At 42.0% G+C, this 20950-nt stretch overlaps 2 protein-coding genes across 2 annotated transcripts; one reads left to right on the top strand and one right to left on the bottom strand.

Moving 5' to 3' along the window:
* Positions 1 to 5944: 5944 nt before the first annotated feature.
* LOC120289166 (uncharacterized mitochondrial protein AtMg00810-like) lies at positions 5945 to 7777 on the bottom strand. Its single transcript, XM_039303694.1, has 2 exons — positions 7271 to 7777; positions 5945 to 6085 (listed from the first exon to the last, which is right to left on the bottom strand). Exons 1-2 carry the CDS (start codon positions 7775 to 7777, stop codon positions 5945 to 5947), a joined length of 648 nt encoding a protein of 215 aa, XP_039159628.1.
* A 5343-nt stretch (positions 7778 to 13120) lies between these two features.
* LOC104421274 (pleiotropic drug resistance protein 2) lies at positions 13121 to 20379 on the top strand. Its single transcript, XM_039303712.1, is given in 22 exon segments — positions 13121 to 13729; positions 13732 to 13814; positions 14401 to 14489; positions 14604 to 14688; positions 14793 to 15083; positions 15181 to 15550; positions 15553 to 16095; positions 16098 to 16172; positions 16307 to 16465; positions 16608 to 16711; positions 16806 to 16968; positions 17057 to 17125; positions 17241 to 17383; positions 17623 to 17955; positions 18059 to 18349; positions 18448 to 18531; positions 18651 to 18784; positions 18894 to 19121; positions 19236 to 19407; positions 19509 to 19581; positions 19584 to 19762; positions 19881 to 20379. Coding segments are annotated over 22 exon segments (4332 nt in total). The 5' UTR covers positions 13121 to 13335; the 3' UTR covers positions 20151 to 20379.
* Positions 20380 to 20950: the final 571 nt, after the last annotated feature.

Here is a 20950-nt window from a genome sequence, read left to right as displayed (position 1 = left end):
ACTCTCCTTGCGAAATGAGAAACAAATCGAGTGCTTGGAATATTGTGGTATGCTATTTTGGGTAGGGGTGAGCATCGGTTCAGTCAACCCTCGACCCGAACCCAGCCCAATGCGATCGGTCCTAGTCCAGTTCCCCGAGGGACTGGGTTGGTCCTTGGTCTTAAGACCTTCGAATCCTATAATGCGCGAATTAGTCCTCAGTCCTATAAGTTTAGGGTTGGTCCAACTGGACCAACCACAGTATAATATTATATATATTACATCTAATATGTTATATAATATATGTTTGTGTCTACTCTAAATTCTAGCAGTTCCTTATCTATTCTCTTTGTAGTTCAATTTGTCACGTAAATTAGAAAGTAGAAACCCATATTGAATTTAACCAAAAAAAGAAGAAAAGAAACCCTCTTCATTTGCCTCGGCCTTGCTCACCCGCCTTGGCCTCACTCGCCTCTCTTCGCTTGCGTCACTCGCCTTGTCGTTCGCCTCTGTTCACTTACCTCGCTACTCGTCTCTATTCTCTCACATCACATCTTTGTTTTTATGGTTTGTTACTTTAAGTAAGTGTAAGTTCTTGTTGTTATCTTATCTTATATTTATTTTTGATATGTATTGGTGTTCATAATTTGGTTGCCCAATATTGCATTGTTGATGAGTATGTAATTTGAAATAATACGTTTGTCCTTTAAAGGAATATAAAAAGGGAAACAAAAAAATGATTGGTTGGTCTTGGGTTGACATTGGAAGTAGACTGACCCCATAGAATTGGTTTGGTCTTGTGACAATTTGAATTTTCAGATTTTGTTTTCGATTAAATAATTCGGGCCTTTTATCGACTCGCTAATAGTGCTATTTTCTGAGCTGATCACTCACGAGACAACTAAACTATTTGGGAAAGCCATTAAGGGATTTTAACGTAATGAACTTGAGAATTCGACCAGAAATCGATTGCTCGACCGTGTTAATTTATAAGGGTCATTATGGCACCGTAAAAAATCGATCAGAGACCGGAAATAGGTCGATTCGATAGAGGTATGTGATTAGTATGTGGGTGATTTCACCTAATTGCAAAATTCTCGTTGAATGGCACTAGATCGATTTTTCTGTCATTTTTGTAACCGGTGTCCGTATTTGAAACCTCAAGATTTTCACAACAACTGAAAGTCACCAATGTGTCGAAGATGTACATTGTGACTTGAGATAAATCGATCACGGGTCAATTGCACTAAAAATTTCTGAAAGTTACCTGATAGGTTAGGTCACGCTAAAATCATATTAGATTGAAATTAACCGCGAATTTGAACCCGATTTCAAAAATTGAAAGTTTTATCGTGTCACGATTCATTTTAGGAACGTTGACTCATCCCTCGAAGAATTTTCGGAGATTCCGAGATTTTTACGGAAAATTGATTTGGATGTTGCGGAAAAATAACAGAAATTTGGATTGGCCAAATTGGATGGATTTTGGCCTCCTTACTAAGCCTTTGAGTGTTGGGAACTTATAGAAAGTTTGTGGGATTTTTCTTCGGCAAATTTGGACGTCGATTGGGAGAATTGAGTGAGGAAATTGAAGTTAATTTGGTGAAATTCGGAACCTAGGATGGGGGGTGCAACATTTGCACTCAAATTGGATTATTGTGGTATTAATTTTCAAGAAAGTAATTGGGGGGGAAACAAGTAGATAATCTTGAAGACTTTTGTGGACAAAATCATGATGGAATAAGATATTTTAACCTTGACTTTATATACTCCCATTTTCAGTCTTATCGGGCAAGCTTCGCAGCCGACCTCTCCCCCTTCGCGCATCTGCTTCAGCTTTCCTTTATTTTTCTTCAACCGAAGCCACCGATCCCCTTCAGTCTTTACTTTTTTTTCATTTGTTCCTCTTCGAAATTGCTGCCTCTTTCTTTTATTTTGTATCTTGAAGCCCCACCGATTCTACAAGCTCTCGCCCGCATCATCATCATCGTCCCATCTCTCATCACTACTCCATCTACCCCACTCCACCGACGACTCCTCATTTTGGCCACGTTTTCTCTCAGTCAACCCTACATCTCCACAGTCGGTTTGTTGACCTCATTTTCCCACACGTCCAGCAACAATCGGGCTCATCCCATCGAAGACCAAAGCCCACGTTCTTCATCTTCACTTGGTTCCAGCGTCCACCGAAGCTGCTGCCAGCTCACGCCCTCCATCAGCTCGTGTCTTCATCGGTCAACTCCAGCAACGCCCATCTTCTGCCACGATCGAGCCAGCACATTTTCCTTCTTCTTCGCTTCCTTCATCCACCGGTTATCCTCCACTTTCAACCCACACGAATCCAGCGTTTTGGGCCCGGTTCAGCAGCTCCTTCGGGCTTTCTTGTTCAGCCCACACAAATTTGACCGGCCCATTTTCAGCAACCCAAGCCAGAATCAGCCCAGTTTTGAAGCCCAAGCAAGATCAGCCTAGTCTTGAAGCCCACGAAGCAGCCCAAGCCTGCGAAGCAAGCCCAGCCTAACTCAATAACAAATCTCAATTTGGGCTGAGATTTGTTGGGCCAAGTTCAGGCCCGGTCCAAGCCCGTTGACGTCGCCGCAAACCCGAGTTTCGACCGTTGTCGCGTTATTGTCGCGGTGAACTGGTTTCCGCAATAAACCAATGAGTTTATGCACTAAACTTTTCTTAGTAGGTTAATGACGTTTAAAGAGTATTTAGTTTAATTTAATTGTGAATTAGGTGGTTAGTTAGATTAGATTAGAGACTTAATTAGTTAACTGTGCACGTTAGATGATTAGAACAGCTTAATTAAGGATTAGATAAGTTGTAATATTTATCTAGACAGGTTCAGGAATTTTCCCGACCCGTTTAGGCGGTTAATTTAGTGATTTTGGCCTAGGTTATTAGTATTTAAATTGAATTATTTAGTTAATTGTAGAAATTAATTAATTATTAAATATTTTTCTGGAAATTAGATCGGGATAGTCGATGACTAGAATTTCATGCTGATTGCAATTGTGTGGTTAGTTTTCGCAATTGGGTATTAAATTGTGCAAATTGAGTTTTGATTGGAATTTTGAGTATTTAATTCCAAGATTTGTGAATTTCATTATTTATTCAGAAAATTTCAAGTGTCGGATTTTAATACCAAAAATGGTTTTATATACTATATAAAACAAAGGAGATTTTAAATTGGAAGATATCAATTCTTTTCTGGTTCAAGTTGACTGTGTACCCACATACGGCTATTTTACCATGTATTTCTAATACGAAGAAAAATGCCAGGTTCATCATTTTAATTGAGGCATTTGAGTGTAATGCACAGTGCCTTAGGCCATGATTGAATGATCGTGTGTTGGTTAAGAGAAATCGTCCCGGGCTGTTAAGCTGGACGTTACCCTTGTATGAGACGTCTCTAGACAACATGATGCCGGTTGCAATAGATTTTGGACCTATGCTCCTTCGGGAAAGTCGTCTAGGAAAGACGTTGCCGTGCTCAATGGTGTGAGATGATGCCTGACAATGTAAGATGATCGTTGAACAGAAAGTAGGCCGTACTATATGCTGAGAGCAAAACTAGGAACGCATGATTAATGGAGTTGAATGCGCCAGATTATATGACAAAATTGTGTGACACGGTATGAGACATGTCATAACGATTTGGCTCTATAATCAGGACCCCTGTGCTGATTTGAGAATTGAGTGTGGCGTTCCAGTTGTTAAAGCTTAATTGTTGCTCATATCTGTTTGGCTATATGTAATATAAACTGTACTAACCCGCAGTGGATATGAGGCGAGGTAAGTCCCTATGATTGTGTGATTGAGTGATTAGGACGCCTGGGGCGTATTTCCCTCCTAATCGGGGTTTAAAGCGTGAATTGTCATGGGTTAAATTTTTAGGGTCGTCAAGTGGAGGACTTGGAGTTGAGAGGAGGTGATATGAAGTGTAAGTCGGTTAGGACCGCTTCTTTTGGAAAGCCGCTTTTGTAGTCTTTTGGTCATAGACCTTATACATGACTCGGTGTGTATATAAAAGTGTGTTTTGTTTGTGAAATTGTTTATCTTGCTTTTCTATTCCGAGATGGTTACTATCAGAGGATTTATTTTCGCTTCCACATGTGCAATACAAAGAAAAGGTCGGCGACTTGTTTTGGGAAGTCGCAAATTTGTATCGACCAAAGAGGGATGGGCATGTGCTCGAGGATCGAGGCGTGACAGTCTTCCGTCCCAAAATTGGGGATTAACACTATGCGGGTTGGTCCCTAGATTAGGTACTAGATCGACTCAATTTGGACTATGCTCACACCTAATTTCGGGACATTCCTAAGAAGAAAAACTAGTTGTGAGTCCATCAGGACCATAAGGAAGAAGCCCTCAATGGGTTCCAGTCCCATGTTAGAATATTTACAGAATTTCGTATAAAATCAACTACATCATATACAAAGTGGATCTGAATCAATCGATGATCCAGGTCTACAATATGTCTATCACCCCTTAAACTCAAATCGTTTGTGGAGATGTCCATTTGAATGTCTCTTTGAGGTCGAAAACATTATTAAGTTCATAGTAGATAAAGACTAGAAAGGTTGAAACTTGTCTCCTTAACAAGGAGTGTCGGTTCTTATATAGTATGTAGCTAGTTAGCTTACATCTATGTATTCAACTCGTCATGAATTTCTCCACAGCTTCCTTGTTTTTTGTTTTGACCATGAAAATCGAAGAGTTTGGAAAAAATTGAGAACTAGATCATTAAGTAGATTGGGCATCCATTATGCATGCTTTAGACACAAAACATAACTCATTACACCAAATTTCATGATATAACAAACTTATAAGCAGAGAATGAGTTATATACACTTCAACATAACTATATTTATAGAAGATATTTATTTCACATCAATATTAAAGCAAATGTTAATGGTACGCCCATTGATCAATCTCTTCAAAAGCACATGTCAATGGCTTATTTCATTGGCCAATCTCGTGCGTAGATATTTGACCATGATCATACATAATGACAAGACGACCAAGCTCCCCTTGGCAAGGTCTCCATCTATATTACCAATGGCTAACTCATAAGGATTTTTTAAACTAGTATGTTTACTCATAAGTCCTTTAATGGGCTTACAGTAATACTGAGCATCAATGCCAATCCACAACAACATCCTTGCAAATCCTTATATCCAAATGCATCATTCATAGTAATCTTTTGTAGTTTAACTCATCCACTAGAATACCTTTTGCAAATTTATTTCATAAACACATTTCAAACCATTTCAAATAACAAATAAGATAGCAAATGCTTGATTTGAAATTATGCATCAAATATGCCATAAAAATCACTTTTGCCTTTTTGCACATAAGATGTCTCTCACTTTTCATTTTCAAAGTATGAATTTATAAACTTAAAAAGAGATAGCACCACTCATTTGGGAATGTCTGAATCAAACAATGCATAACTAAACGAGTTGACAATCTTATAATCCTAGCAATTAAATGAGAATTGATGTCGAAGGCAAGTAAAACTCTACCTCAACTATGTGGCTAACCTAACCTAAATGCAACGCAGAACTCGCGTGTGAAATTCTAAATTTTCGCTCCAACTAAACAATGACTCTCGTCAAATCCCATGTTTCCACAATATCATTATCCGTCATTTCCATGAAATCCCGAAACTCAACTCAAAATTGGATTTTGTGGCTCAAGTTTCACTAAACTTTGAATTTAAGCTCTAATTCTGAAAACTTCTCAAACTGGTGAAAGAAGGTTGCAAGCATTTACCGAGCATTACAAGTGGAGTTGAATTGGCTTGGTAAGATCCCGTGGCGTGTGCACTCTCGCTCTCTTCCCCCTCTCTTCTTTCTTTCTTTCTTTCCCCCTCTCCCTTTTTTATTTTCTTTCTCGTGAGCTCTCGTTCTCCTTTTTAAACTGAGTCGAGCCTCCACTTTCTACTTTCTTTGACTTTTCAACCTTTTTTTTCCTGCACGTCCAACCACCCGCATGTTGCACTAACAAGCTCGGCGAGGTAGTCCACGAACCTGCCATTGATTTCTCTGCGTGTTCTGACCAGGATTGCGCTCTCAGACCTCTTGATGCTCTCAAAAACCTGGTCCATGTCTCTTGTGTCATCGTGCATGAATTGCATGATCTTATTTCTCTCTTGTAAAACAATGGAAAGATAGAAAGTGTCTTGTGTTATGTGCAGAATTTTTTATTTATTTAATAAGTATCTTTGGATACTCGTCAATAAGATGCTTCTATTATATATGAAATGTCCGCTGAAAAAGTCACTCCGCACCTTCCATTACATTACGAATTTTCTTCATCAACGAATTCAACTATAAAGATGGTCGTTTCATCTCTTATTGGCTCGTCTTTGCTAAAGTCATGCACGCGGGAGACATTGCATGCATTCAGATATCTTTGCCTTGGGTATTGATGTTGACAATTGCCGGCTTTTCGACTTTCAAGTACTTCGAAGTACATGTTCAAAGGCACAAACCTATCAACTCAGAGCCTATTTAGCAAGGTTGTTTTCTTTTAATTTCATTCTTTTGATAAAAAAACAAAAAACAAAAAACTAGCCCTTAAGTTTAATCTCTGCGCACCCCTTCTTTTAGCATAAAAGTAGCCATGGGTTTGTGCAAGCATTGCTCTAATTATCAACTCAATAGGCCGAGTTCATCAAGCCAAATTTGATCGTACTTTAAAGAAGCATGGCCTTGTATTCGAGTCTCAAAAGAAGACAGCATCCTGAGTATTATCCCCATCGATACCTTGTCCCTTATGAAAGAAAGCAAAGAGGAAGGAAAGGAGAACGAAGCTTTTCTGTATTTTCTCTTTCTGTTTGTAAATGTACATATTCCTAAAGATATAGAACTAGGTTTGTACAATTAATGGAAATAAAGAATTCTATGTATTAATCTATATCAATCTAGATCTAAATCTAATCCTTAATTGATATACACATAACCAAATCAAATCCAGATCTTCCAAAGGAATGTCACATATCTTCTAACACTCTCCCTCAAGCTGGTGGCTTGTAGATGTCCAAGACGCCTAGCTTGCTCAATAGATATGCATGCTGTTGATGACACAAGGGTTTGGTGAAGATGTTTGTTGGCTGCTCTGCTGTCCCAATTCCTTCTATTTCGATTATCCCTTCTTGGATCTTGTCTCGTGTAAAGTGACAATCCACTTCTATGTGCTTAGTTCTCTCGTGCACTATAGGATTTGCTGCCAGTTTGAGAGCCGCATCATTGTCACAATATAATTTAGTTGGTCCTTGCACTTGTACTCCGAGGTCCTTAAGCAACCCTCGTATCCACACCACCTGACAAGTGGTTTTGGCCATGGCTCGATACTCTGCTTTGGCTGAAGGCAAAGATACAGTAGGCTGCTTCTTGGTCTTCCATGAGAGGAGTGATTCTCCCAATTTGATGCAATATCCAGTGACCGATCTTCGACTAGTGGGACATGTAGCATAATCAGCATCACAATATGCCTTCATCTTCATGTCACATTGTTTAGATAAAAGTATTCCCAGTCTTGTACACTTCTTCAAATACTTCACAACCTTCAATGCAGCGTCCAAATGAGATTGCTTTGGACTGTGCATGAACTGGCTAAGTGTATGTACTGCATAGGAGATATCAGGTCTAGTCATAGTCAAATATATGAGCTTCCCGACAAGTCTTTGATACCCTGATGGATCTATGAGTATGGAATTATCATTTTGAGATGTGCCCTTATCGTATTCTGCAGTAGTCAACTTAGTGTTCTGCTCAATGGGAATCATGGTTGGTCTGCATCCTGATAAGCCTACTTCTGATATGATTTCTAAGAGAAACTTTCACTGACTAAGGGAAATTCCTTGATCAAATCGAGCAATTTCATTTTTAAGGAAATATTTAGGTGCTCCTAAGTCTTTAATGTGAAAGGTAGCATGTAAATAATCCTTGAAATTGTTTATAACAGCCTTATCATTTCCCATAACAAGAATGTCATTGACATATATCATCAAATAAATGGATGACATACCTTTAGTCCGTGTGAACAAAGCACAGTCATGTTTAGACTGTTGGAAGCCTGCTGTTGTAAGAGCATTTGCAAATTTGCGTACCATTGTTTGAACGCTTGCTTCAATCTGTAAAGGGATTTATGGAGATGACATACTCTATTCTCCCCATCTCCGTAAGCCTTGAGGAATATCCATATAAATTTCTTCATCAAGATCACCGTGCAATAAGGCATTGTGTACATCCCTTTGATGTAGAGTCCAATCATTAATGGCGGCAATAGTAAAAAAAGAACGAACTATGACATTGGTGACAACCGGAGAAAATGTCTCGTGGTAATCAAAACCTTCATTTTGTGTGAATCATTTAGCTACCAACCGTGCCTTGTATAGTTCAATGGAACCATCAGCACGATACTTTATTTTGTAGACCCATTTGTAGCCAATGGGCTTACGATCAGATGGGAGTGGGACAAGATCCCATGTTTTGTTGTCAATTAGTGCCTGAGTTCTGCCTCCATGGCCTGTTGTCATTTTGGGTCAACAGATGCCTCATTGTAACCAGATGGCTCCTTTTCTTCTGATAAGCGACTAATACAACATTTATGTTCCTATGATAATCTATGAAAGGAAACATAGGATGAGACTGGATACTAATTACCTAGAGAGTTATGAGTGGCAAATATATAGTCTTTAGTCCAGGTGGGAGGTTGTGTGGTGTGACCGGAACGCCTTGGATGAGTGACTTCCGTATGTGTCTCATTGGGAGGCGGCAACGCAATATCCTGATCTTCCTCAATAGTAGCAGGATCTTCAAGTCTTGTTTCCAAAATATCTTTTGAGCAGTTGGGCTTCTCAGCAGGTGTTGATATTGTTGTTGGAATAAATGAAGTAGTGGGATGAATATTGCTCGACTCTGCTAGTAGTATATAGGTAGGACCTTGAGACATTACTTCATTAGATAAGAGGCCATGGGAAGAGGGTGTCATCCCTGTATTTTCATCTAGAGTTGTCTGCTCAGAAAAAGGAAAGGTGTCTTCATGAAAGATGACATCGCGACTTACAAGAAATTCTTTTGTGGAAATGTTAAGAACCCGATACCCTTTATGTAAATTGGGATATCCCATGAAAATGCATCACTGGGCACGTGGACTCAATTTGTCTCTAGGTCCCACTGTTGCGACATAGCAGAGGCATTCGAAGACCTTGAGATGCTTTAGGTCTAGTTTCTTCCGGAATAGCAATTCAAATGGAGTTTTCCCTTTAAGTATTCGAGTGGGCATACGGTTAATTAAGTAAGCAGCTGTGACCACACAATCTCCCCAATAATTGTCTAGAATTGATGCTTGGAACTTCAAGGCTTGTGCGACTTCCAATAGGTGACGATGTTTTCGTTCGACCACTCCATTTTGTTGTGGCAAATAAACACATGAGCTCTCATGTTGTATGCCATATGTAGTAAATAATAGGGAGTAATCATGGCTGAAGATATCTCTTCCATTATCAGTACGTATCCGGTGAATGGATTTGCCGAACTGATTCTTAGAGAATGCTAGAAAACTTTTTAAATGAGAATAAGCCTAATTCTTAGACTGCATCAAGAAAATCCAGGTCGCACGAGAATAATCGTCTACTATGGTGAGAAAATAACTAGATCCATCATGATTTATTGTGTGGTAAGGCCCCCAAATATCCACATGAATCAAGGAAAAAATGTCGCTAGTTCGAGAGCTACTAGATGGAAACGGCGTACGAGATTGTTTAGCAAGAGGACATTTGGGACATTGTGGACATGGAAAGGAGGCACTATGGCCCAATCTCAAATGCATAATGGAATTTCTATCATTGGTAGTCAAGTTACACAATGATGACTTATTCAAAGAATTGCAAGAAAATTTGAAATTACTTGGGAAACTAGTCCATAAAAAAAAGGCCTTTAGAGAGACTACCCCCCAGCCCATCGGTTTTTCCAGTCGAAAGATCCTAAAAGAAACATGTGTCAGCATTGAAAACTACCCGGCATGAATTTTCTTGACAGGCTTTTGACACAAAAATTAGATTAAATTGGAATTTTGGGACATAGAGAACATTTCTAAGAATAATTTGGGGACTGAGATTGACTGTTCCTGTCTCATTGGCGTGAGTAATATTTCCATTGGGTAATTGCACGGAAATAGGAAAATTCAATCTGTCATTTATACTTGAGAAAAATCCCCTATCACATATAATATGATCGCTTGCCCCTGAATCAATTGTCCATGCCTTTCTGGATATTGAGCTAATTAAGCAATGTGTAATACTTGAGAAACTCGCTTCTTTGTTTGAGGTATCCATTTTTTGTAGTGCCCGCATCAGCTGATGATACAAACTATATGAGATGGGTTGGTTAGTTTTTTATCGGTCGGTCCAGTAACTTGGTAAGCTGCTGAAATTTTTTTCTCCTTTCACCGGGCTTTCCATGCAATTTCCAGCACATTGTCAATTGAATGATTAGTACGTTTTCAATAATCACAAAATATTTTACCCTTTCCTTTAAAATTCCTTGCGAAATTCCTTGATGACGTGGCAAAAATTTGGCCGTCCGTCCCTTTAAGCGCGGGCTCCTGTCCACCGTTGGATCCAACCGCAAGATCAAAGACTTGCGAGCCGTCCGATCCTCACATCCCATTTGGACCGTCCATTCGATCCATTTTAAAGGATCTTGGCTCCTCCTCCATGAACCCTAATTTTGCTCGCCTCTCTCTCTCTCTCTCGATTTAGGGTTGGGGTCCCAGCAGCCGCGTCTCACCGATCTCCATGGGCTACAAGCGCGACGCTCTCCGCTCCCTGGTGTGGTCCGGCGTTGTAAGTCATTAACTCTCCTCTGTACAGCCAATTGAAAGATCCACTCGATCGGCGGCATGGGATCCATGGCAAGGATCTGTGAACGAAACCAAGGTATGTTTCGTTCAAAATGAGGAGAAAGTGTGTAGCTTTCTCCTTGTCTTTGATGGATCTATTCTGCTTGATTGTGGATTCTTGGCTTTCGAGCTTCTCCTCGGCCGCTTCAAGGTTATTCCATAGAGACGAGAGCCTGTTGAAACAGGCTGTGACCGTCATGTTCCCTTACTTCAATTCACCGAGCTCCTGCATTAGGGTAAAATTTTTAGCTTGATCTAGCTTCCCGTACATTTCCTTGATATTCTCCCACATATTTTTAGTGTCTTTTGTTGGTGGGAGTCCGGCCGCGACCTCTGGGGAGACGTAATTGCCGATCCAGGTTTGGACCAGGCGGTTGCTCTTCCTCCAGAGTCGAGCTAGGCATTCATCCACGGGCACTAGGATGGTTCTGTTGAGGAAACCATCTTTGTCTTTTGTTGCTAGGGCACGCCAGAATTCCTGTGACCACCTTGTATAATTCTTTGGCTCGGTCAGCTGCTAGCTGATTAGTTGTAGCTCTGGCCCATCGGCGGTGGAAATGAACAGTGGGTCGCCGGGTTCTGGTCGTCTAGTGAGCGCCGCCGCTGGAAACGGTAGAAAGCCGGGTGCGAGGTTCGGGTAGGTATTCGTTCCTTGACCCGATTCGCTCGATCCGATTGGATAACCCGCATGATAAAAACCCAGGTAGGGATTTGTTCCAATACCCGGGTCTCCCGACCCGCCCATCTACTCCAATCCAGTGGCTAGGCTTGCCCCATTCGTGGCTGGTGGGCTCCCATCGGCTTGGATGTAGCTCTGGTGGCCCACATATGTAGGCGATGACGAATTTGGGCTTGGCCCAAAATAAGGTGGACAGGGAATCCACTGGTAAGGTTGGCCCACCAAAGGTTGCCCCAAGTTGAGCTGAGTTTGCGTGGGTTGCCACTGTACAGGTTGAACTTGAGTCTGTTGTCGCTCCCCAACTGAGTGTCGCGGGATGATGCTGAGCCAGCAAGTCTTTAGGCATTGTTTCTCCAGTCGATGGGTTGCTGGTGGCGAGACGCCGGCTTGCGGGAGACCATGGTAAAAAAAAAAAACTTTCCTTCAAGAATTGACCCTAATGTTGAATGCAACCTCTTTTCTGTAGGTTGAAGATTTTTCAGCAGAAGGACGAGGCGGAAGCAAATCAGAAGCCTGGAGGCTCTGATACCATGAAAGAAAGCAAAGAGGAAGGAAATGAGGACGAAGCTTTTATGTATTTTCTCTTTCTGTTTGTAAATGTACAGATTCCTAAAGATATAGAACTAGGTTTGTTCAATTAATGAAAATAAAGAATTCTATATATCAATCTATATCAATCTAGATCTAAATCTAATCCTTTATTGATATATACATAATCAAATCAAATCCAGATCTTCCAAAGGAATGTCACATATCTTTTAACACCTTAACTAATTATCTAATTGTAATGGAACATGAAGATGGTCGTAATATGTGATATGACGAGATTGGTCGGATGTGATAATGATACTTAAGTCAAGCATGGATTTAACTTATAAGAACATCTATAAGGAGTGATTATATGAAAAGTAATGAAAAAAAACGGTCCTTTGAGGGCAAATATACCAAAATATTTGATAATTGTTTTGAAGTGATAAGGTCTTTGGGGCAAAAGATAAATTAAAGTTAAAATATATTGAATCAATCTGGACTACGAACCCAACTAATTTTTTTGAAACTATATTAAAAAAATCGATTAGGTGAAATCAATCGTGCATCATTAGTGTGGCTTAAATAAGTAGGACTCATCGGAGCAGGTACGGTCGGACCGGTTTCCTCGATCTCATGTCATGCCTCCCCATTAAAATATTACCGAAAAGAAAAGACGATTCCGCGCTTATAATTTAATATCGTGCGCTCGTCCGATGTCGTCCGCAGGATCGGACCTCTCTTTGACATGTCAACCCTCGTCCCCCCGAATCCGACGGCCAGAAGATTTCCTTCTGGAAGAGCGCGAACGAAGCACGAGACACCGGATTCGGTCTGTGAATCTTCAAAGCCTCTCGCAAGTTGGCTCAAAGCCGCCGGAACCGACTTGTCCACGTTGTCGTCTCGACTTGACCGACGACCAACGAACGCGCGCGCGCGCGCGAGTTTCTGTCCACTCTCTCTATAAAGCTCCTCCAGAAACACCTCCTCAAAATATCTCTCTCTCTCTCTCTCTTTCTCATCCTCTGTGTGCTCCAAGTTTCCTCATAAGCAAACGCACAGAAAAGAAAAGGAGTGTGCTTCTGCTTCACCATGTGCATATAGATTCTTTCTTTGGGAGTTCATTTGTTCTTCTTCAAGTTCTTGTTCCAACTCTGGTCCAAGAACTTCGCCAAGGAGTATTCTACTCGGGTTTCACGTGTGATCCGGAGAGAGAGGAGGCGGGTTCGACAATGGCGGCGGCATTGGCCGGCGATGACCTCATGCGGCAGACGAGCAGCAGTCGGAGCTGGCGGTCGGCCAGTGTGAGGGAGATGTGGAACGCACCTGACGTGTTCCAGCGGAGCGCCCGGCAGGCCGCGGATGATGAGGAGGAGCTCCAGTGGGCTGCCATAGAGCGGTTGCCGACCTATGACCGGTTGCGGAAGGGGATACTGACCCAGGTGCGGAGCAACGGGAGGGTGGTGCACGACGAGGTGGACGTGACGAAGCTTGGGACGCAAGACAAGAAGGTCCTGATGGAGAGCATACTCAAAGCGGTGGAGGAGGACAACGAGAAGTTCCTGAGGAGGCTGCGGGACAGGACTGACCGGGTCGGTATCGAGACCCCAAAGATCGAAGTGAGGTTCAGAACCTGTGCATTGAAGGCGACGCTTATGTGGGGACAAGGGCACTCCCAACTCTGCTCAACTCTACCTTGAATGCTATTGAGGTTGGCTTTCATCAGAATTTTTTACTTTCTGTGATGTTTCTTTTTCATGTTCAGTTGATCTTGAGTGTTGTTTAGTGAAGTATCAGTGGCAAACTCGAAAGGGTTGTAGCTAGTCATGTAAGATTAGTTTAGCTGACTAGATCAGGTAGAGGTATTTGGTCACGTCTGGCTTTTAATTGACTTAGAGACTTTACGAGGAACAAGTTCTTGCGAGTTTCTTGTATGTGGGTGCGATACTGACACCGCTTTTGACTATATCGAGTAGGCAGGTTTGGTGAGCATGAGATGGCAGAAGATATAATATTTGATTGCAAATATGCAGGAAAAAAGTGGATTTTTTAGTGAAATGGTGCGTCTTTGCTTCTTAAGTAATTAAAAAAAAGGAAAGCTGACGTTATGGGAAGCCGAAAGAGGTGGAGAAGAGCTAACACAACCTTTGAGCGGTTCGAATGTTGAAACACAGAGATCGATAAATCGATCAGTTTTTTTCTTTTCATGTCTTCAGGGTAACGGCAGGTCCGATTCATTAGATGAGGTAAATTTGTTATTTTCCATAAATCCTCAATAACAATATTTATGTCAACAGGGAGCTATTGGCATGATCGGACTCTCTCCATCGAAGAAGAGAGTGGTAAAGATACTTCAAGATGTCAGTGGCATAATCAAACCGTCAAGGTAAATTCATTGATCCCCTCAACTCGAAGATCCTAGTCTCACTGCTTACATAAAAAAGTGCAGTTTTGCGCGCTTAATTTGGGAGCTTATAAACATGAAAATATTCATTTTCAGGTTGACCTTGCTTCTTGGACCTCCTGGCTCTGGGAAAACAACACTGCTACAAGCACTTGCTGGAAAGTCTGATGATAATCTAAGGGTTAGCGATGCATTCTGACCTATCTGTATGCATTTACTTGCTTGCTGACTACAGGTTCTCTAGTTCTTAAGAGTGAACTAATTTGTTCTGTTACAACTATACAGATAAATGGAAAAATCACCTACTGCGGCCACGAATTCAATGAATTCGTTCCTCAAAGGACCTGCGCTTACATTAGCCAGCATGATCTTCACCATGGTGAGATGACGGTCCGTGAGACACTGGACTTTTCGGGCCGTTGCTTGGGAGTCGGAACTAGGTATGAGATGTTGGCGGAGCTGTCGAGAAGAGAGCGAGAGGCAGGAATCAAGCCGGACCCTGAAATTGATGCTTTCATGAAGGCCACTGCCATTACTGGCCAAGAAACCAGTTTGATGGCGGACTATGTTCTCAAGGTTGGTTTGCAGAATTTTTCCATTCAATCCCGCTTCAAATTTGACGTTTGGTTGTATAAGCTGGTGTGGTAGGCTAATTCTCTGATGTTTGTGGCAGATCCTCGGATTAGATATTTGCGCTGATATCATGGTTGGAGACGACATGAGGAGGGGTATCTCTGGTGGACAAAAGAAACGTGTCACCACAGGTGAGATGTTGGTCGGACCGGCAAAAGCGTTCTTCATGGACGAGATATCGACAGGGCTGGATAGTTCCACGACTTTTCAGATTGTGAAGTTCATGAGGCAGATGGTCCATAACATGGATGTGACCATGGTCATCACCCTGTTGCAGCCAGCTCCCGAGACTTATGATCTCTTTGACGACATAATCTTGCTCTCGGAAGGCCAGATCGTCTATCAAGGGCCACGAGAGAACGTTCTCGGGTTCTTTGAGTACGTGGGCTTCAAATGCCCGGAAAGAAAGGGGTTGCTGACTTTCTGCAGGAAGTGACTTCCAAGAACGACCAAGAGCAATACTGGTACAGGAAGGACCAACCTTATAGATACATCTCAGCGCCTGAATTCGTGAGGGCTTTCAATAGCTTCCAGGTCGGTCAGCGCCTTCTCGAAGAGCTTAGGGTCCCTTATGACAAAACCAGGTCACACCCTGCTGCTCTGGTGAAGGAAAAGTATGGAATTTCTAACTGGGAGCTCTTCAAAGCTTGCTTTGCCAGGGAATGGCTGCTGATGAAGCGCAGCACTTTCGTGTATATCTTCAAGACCACTCAGATCACGCTCATGGCCTGCATTGCGTTCACCGTGTTCTTCAGAACAAAAATGAAGACCGGCACAATAGGAGACGGGACAAGATTTTGGGGAGCTCTATTTTACAGTCTTCTGAATGTCATGTTTAATGGGATGACAGAGCTTGCGATGACAGTGTTCAGGCTTCCGGTGTTCTTCAAGCAGAGAGATTTCTTGTTTTACCCTGCCTGGGCTTTCGCGTTGCCCATTTGGGTTCTCAGAATTCCGTCTCACTGGTTGAATCTGGAATTTGGATCATCCTCACTTACTATACCATTGGGTTCGCCCCGTCTCCTGTTAGGTAAGACCACATTTTCTTCTCTCTCATAAGTTGGCCCTTCCTGTTTTGGTTTATAAGCTACTAAAACTAGTGCGAGGAAAATAATCTCTGGTGAGTCCTCTTGCTGACAAATCTTGGTGATTTCTACTTGTGCAGGTTTTCAAGCAATTCCTGGCTTTCTTTGGTGTGAATCAGATGGCTCTCTCTCTCTTCCGTTTCATAGCGGCTGTGGGAAGAACACCAGTCGTTGCCAACACGCTTGGGACCTTCACATTGCTGCTGGTATTCATCCTTGGTGGTTTCATTGTCGCAAAAGGTTAGAAATGTTCACTTTTTAGGGCTTGGCATTGTCATTCTAAGCAATCGCTGATAACGGCATTCGGATATTTCATGTTTCACACCTATAGATTGTTTTTGGTGATAAGGTTCTAAAAATTAATTTGTGCAATGGTGGACAGATGACATTTCAAAAGGGATGATCTGGGGTTACTATATTTCTCCCATGATGTATGGGCAAAATGCCATTGCTATCAATGAGTTCCTGTCTGATAGATGGAACAAGGTAAGTTATGTACAAGGCTTAGGATATGATGGAACTTCAAAAGTCTTTTGAAGATTTCAGGATACATGTAAATTAACTTCTTTTGATGTCACAGGCTACACCCATTGGTACCTCTGAACCCACAGTTGGGAAGGCCCTTCTAGCGCAAAGAGGCCTTTACAACACCGAGAGCTGGTATTGGATCAGTATCATGGCACTGTTCGCATTCTCTGTTGTTTTCAACATTCTCTTCACTGCTGCATTGACATTCTTAAATCGTAAGTGGATGATCTCTTCCGGTTTTCATTTTGCAAAGTAAAATGAAAAAGTATGTACTGATTTTATTGCTTTCCGACTGTATCTCAGCTCTTGTCGATAATAAAGCAATGCTCGCGGATGATGATTCTGAGAAGAGAAGACAATCTCGATCAGAAGGTATGTGATTGTTGTGGTTAGAACTGTCAACTGGATAGAAAAAAAGAAATCTGTGATGATGCCTCAAAAAGTATCATGTGTGGATGCTTGTTTAAGACTGGAATTTTATGGACAGGCACTCCCATGCAAGTAGGAAATGCCCGAGCAAACGATGGTATTGTCAGTGAAAGCACCCAGGCTAGGAGAGGAATGGTTCTGCCTTTCCAGCCCCTTTCACTTGCCTTCAACCATGTCAATTACTATGTGGATATGCCCGCGGTAAGTCCATTCCTCCCTAACATAAGACTCCTCAAGTTCGGTACAGCAATGATATGACACGAGCATGGCCTAACACAACGACAGTTCTTTCGTAATTTCACATAAAACTATCAATAGAAACAAGTAACTTGTCAGAAAGCAAAAGGATTTGTTTGAGACATATTTCTCAGAATACAAACTGTAAAATACCTCCACCCAACGTAGATTCAGAAATAAATGTCTGCTTTGTTGTGCTTCAGGAAATGAAGACTCAAGGGGTTGAGGAAAGCCGACTACAACTCCTAAGAGATGTCAGTGGAGCTTTCAGGCCGGGCGTTTTGACTGCATTGGTTGGAGTCAGTGGAGCCGGAAAGACGACACTGATGGATGTGTTAGCAGGAAGAAAAACTGGCGGATACATTGAGGGAAGCATCACTGTTTCCGGTTATCCCAAGAACCAAGCCACTTTCGCTCGAGTGAGCGGTTACTGTGAGCAGAATGACATTCATTCACCATATGTCACCGTTTACGAATCTCTCTTATACTCAGCTTGGCTTCGTCTCGCTAAGGACGTAAATAAGGAAACCAGAAAGGCACGTGACTACGATACTATCTTCTTCATAAATAACTCCTTCAAGCAAGTAAACGGACCTGGTGGAAATTATGACTAAACGTGAGTATTCTTGGTTTTTGCAGATGTTTGTTGAGCAAGTCATGGATTTAGTTGAGCTTCATCCCTTGAGGAATGCTCTAGTTGGGCTTCCGGGAGTTGATGGACTCTCGACCGAGCAGAGGAAGAGGCTCACGATAGCCGTCGAGTTGGTTGCTAATCCCTCGATTATCTTCATGGATGAGCCCACGTCAGGTCTCGATGCCAGAGCAGCTGCAATCGTCATGCGTACTGTGAGAAACACCGTGGATACTGGGCGTACTGTTGTGTGCACGATTCACCAACCGAGTATAGACATTTTTGAGGCTTTTGATGAGGTACCGTTAGGATGATTGAACTCCGTGTTCCTTTCATGTGTTTTCAGGATTGTCTCTTCAAGATATCCCTGAGCTGAGGATGTGTGTTCTTCTTGCAGCTTCTCCTAATGAAAAGAGGAGGGCGAGTCATTTATACAGGGCCTCTCGGTGAACGGTCTCACAAGCTCGTGGAATATTTCGAGGTGCTTATCTTATAACTTCAATTAAGCAACCCGCATGACTGAAAAATCCATGACTACACTTACCCATGTCGTTATGTGGTTTGACTAAATAGAGCTTAATGTCTGAAAACCAATTGCAGGCTGTTCCCGGTGTCCCCAAGATCCATGAAGGCTACAATCCTGCAACATGGATGTTGGATGTCACTGCTACTTCAGTCGAAGCTCAACTGGACGTGGACTTTGCAGAAATCTATGCCAATTCTGATCTCTATAGGTGAGAAACGCACTCCCTGTAATTTCTTCAAAATCCAATCATGAACGTTCTGAACTCAATGCCTCATTCCCCCTTTCTCTCTCTCTCTCTCTTTTAACCTTCTTTTCAGGAGAAACCAGGAGCTCATCAAAGAGCTGAGCAGTCCACAGCCTGGTTCAAAAGACCTTTACTTCCCCACCCAATACTCCCAGGGCTTCCTAACTCAATGCCATGCTTGCTTCTGGAAACAGAACTGGTCCTACTGGAGGAACTCCCGATTTAACGCCATTCGTTTTGTCTCGACGATCGTCATTGGTCTTATGTTTGGCTTCATTTTCTGGAACAAAGGAGGCAAAATGTAAGCACAAATTATTGCGTTTGAAAGATCATTCTCTTTTTTCGAAGGTCAAGCCGCTGCTATTACCTTAAACTGTTTGCTAAAATGATGTTTCTGTTCCTTTTATCCTGATAGATTTAAACAACAAGATTTGATCAATCTACTCGGTGCCACCTATGCTGCTGTTCTCTTCCTTGGAGCCACTAATGCTTCAGCAGTCCAATCTGTTGTGGCAATCGAAAGAACCGTCTTCTACCGTGAACGAGCAGCTGGGATGTACTCAGAGTTGCCTTATGCATTTGCTCAGGTATTATTCTCTCTGTCCATTTCCAATAATTAGAATCTCATTCATTTCATTATAATTGTATTTTCTTGTTCTGTCGTTGATTGGCGTGCTTTGTGTATCAGGTGGCTATCGAAACAATCTATGTGGCAATTCAGACAGTTATTTATTCCCTCATTCTCTACTCGATGATCGGTTTCAGTGGAAGCTCGGCAAGGTCTTGTACTTCTACTACTTCATATTCATGTGCTATACCTACTTCTCGATGTACGGCATGATGGTTGTCGCGCTCACTCCCGGCCACCAGATCGCTTCCATCGTAATGTCATTCTTCCTCAACTTCTGGAACTTGTTTTCTGGCTTCCTCATTCCCCGACCTGTGAGTCACCTTACCTCGGTCCTCTTTTGTAAACATGTCTTCGTTCATTTCTCATTGAGAGTATCATCCTCTTTTGTAAACATGTCATATTAATGCTAATAATGCCCTATTATTGCAGCTGATCCCTGTGTGGTGGAGATGGTACTACTGGTGCTCGCCCGTCGCTTGGACCATCTATGGCATTTTCACATCCCAAGTCGGCGACAAGAAGGACGGTATAGAACTAGATGGAGGGGGTAAACCGGCAATAGATGCATTCCTGAAGGAGAACCTGGGATTCGATTACGACTTCCTCGTGCCCGTGGCTTTGGCCCATATTGGTTGGGTCTTGGGCTTTTTCTTCATCTTCGCCTACGGCATCAAGTTCCTGAACTTCCAGAGGAGATGAGAAACACTACATCTTGTTTCGAAGAAGTAGAATTTTTGAGCTTTTTACTAGTAGGACTGCTGACTGTATAGCAATATGGTCAAATACATATGGAGATGAGCAGAAAACTGTTCCTCCTCTTTTTCTTCCTAGTACAATTATTTTTGCCTCTGTAATTTTGCTTGGCTTGAATCCCCATTTTGTGTTTCTGTAATATTGTGGTAATGTATAGCTGTTTTTGCCTTGGAAATCTGCTGTTGTACCATTATATAAGAGATGATGGAAAGTAATATCCTTTTACTTCATAACTACATTTCTGCTACTCTTATCTCTTTTCCACTTTGATACCATGCGAAATCGTGGAACATTTCTGAAAGATTGAATCGTTATAATCCAAGAAAACATTACGCAAGAACAACAACACCAGTTCTCACCCACGAAAACTAATCACCACTTTTTACACCAGCCAAACAAGATTAAAAGAAGGATTAAAATCTTTTAATGAAGGAAAAACACTAGATTCTTCTCCAGACCCTCAGACTCCATTCCTTTTCATTTTATCAGAACATCGTCAAATGGTCCATTTCCGGTGAGCGAGCCTTGATGCCATGGAGTCTTTCATTTTCGCAGGCCAATGTACACTCTGCTCACGAAACGAGAAAGAAATTGAGCACTTGGGACGCCGTGGTACACCGTTTCAGGACATTCCCAGAGTCCACCAGGAGCAGAAGGGAGGACCCCTCGACGGGTTCCAGTCCCATGTCAGAATATTTAAAGACATTCGTACAGAATTAACTACATCACATGCAAAGTGAACCTGA

Source organism: Eucalyptus grandis, chromosome 10 (genome assembly GCF_016545825.1).
Source record: "Eucalyptus grandis isolate ANBG69807.140 chromosome 10, ASM1654582v1, whole genome shotgun sequence".
NCBI classification, from domain to species: domain Eukaryota; kingdom Viridiplantae; phylum Streptophyta; class Magnoliopsida; order Myrtales; family Myrtaceae; genus Eucalyptus; species Eucalyptus grandis.
Note: the sequence above shows the minus strand (reverse complement) of the source record. Positions and strands in the feature narration are given on the sequence as shown.

Bases quoted from the DNA above. Each gene is read 5' to 3' on its own strand.
- LOC120289166 (XM_039303694.1), bottom strand. From the start codon at position 7,777: ATGATTCCCATTGAGCAGAACACTAAGTTGACTACTGCAGAATACGAT. The intron at 6,086-7,270 runs GTGCAAGGACCA...GACATGGACCAG, and splicing joins TTAAGGACCTCGGAGTACAA to GTTTTTGAGAGCATCAAGAG.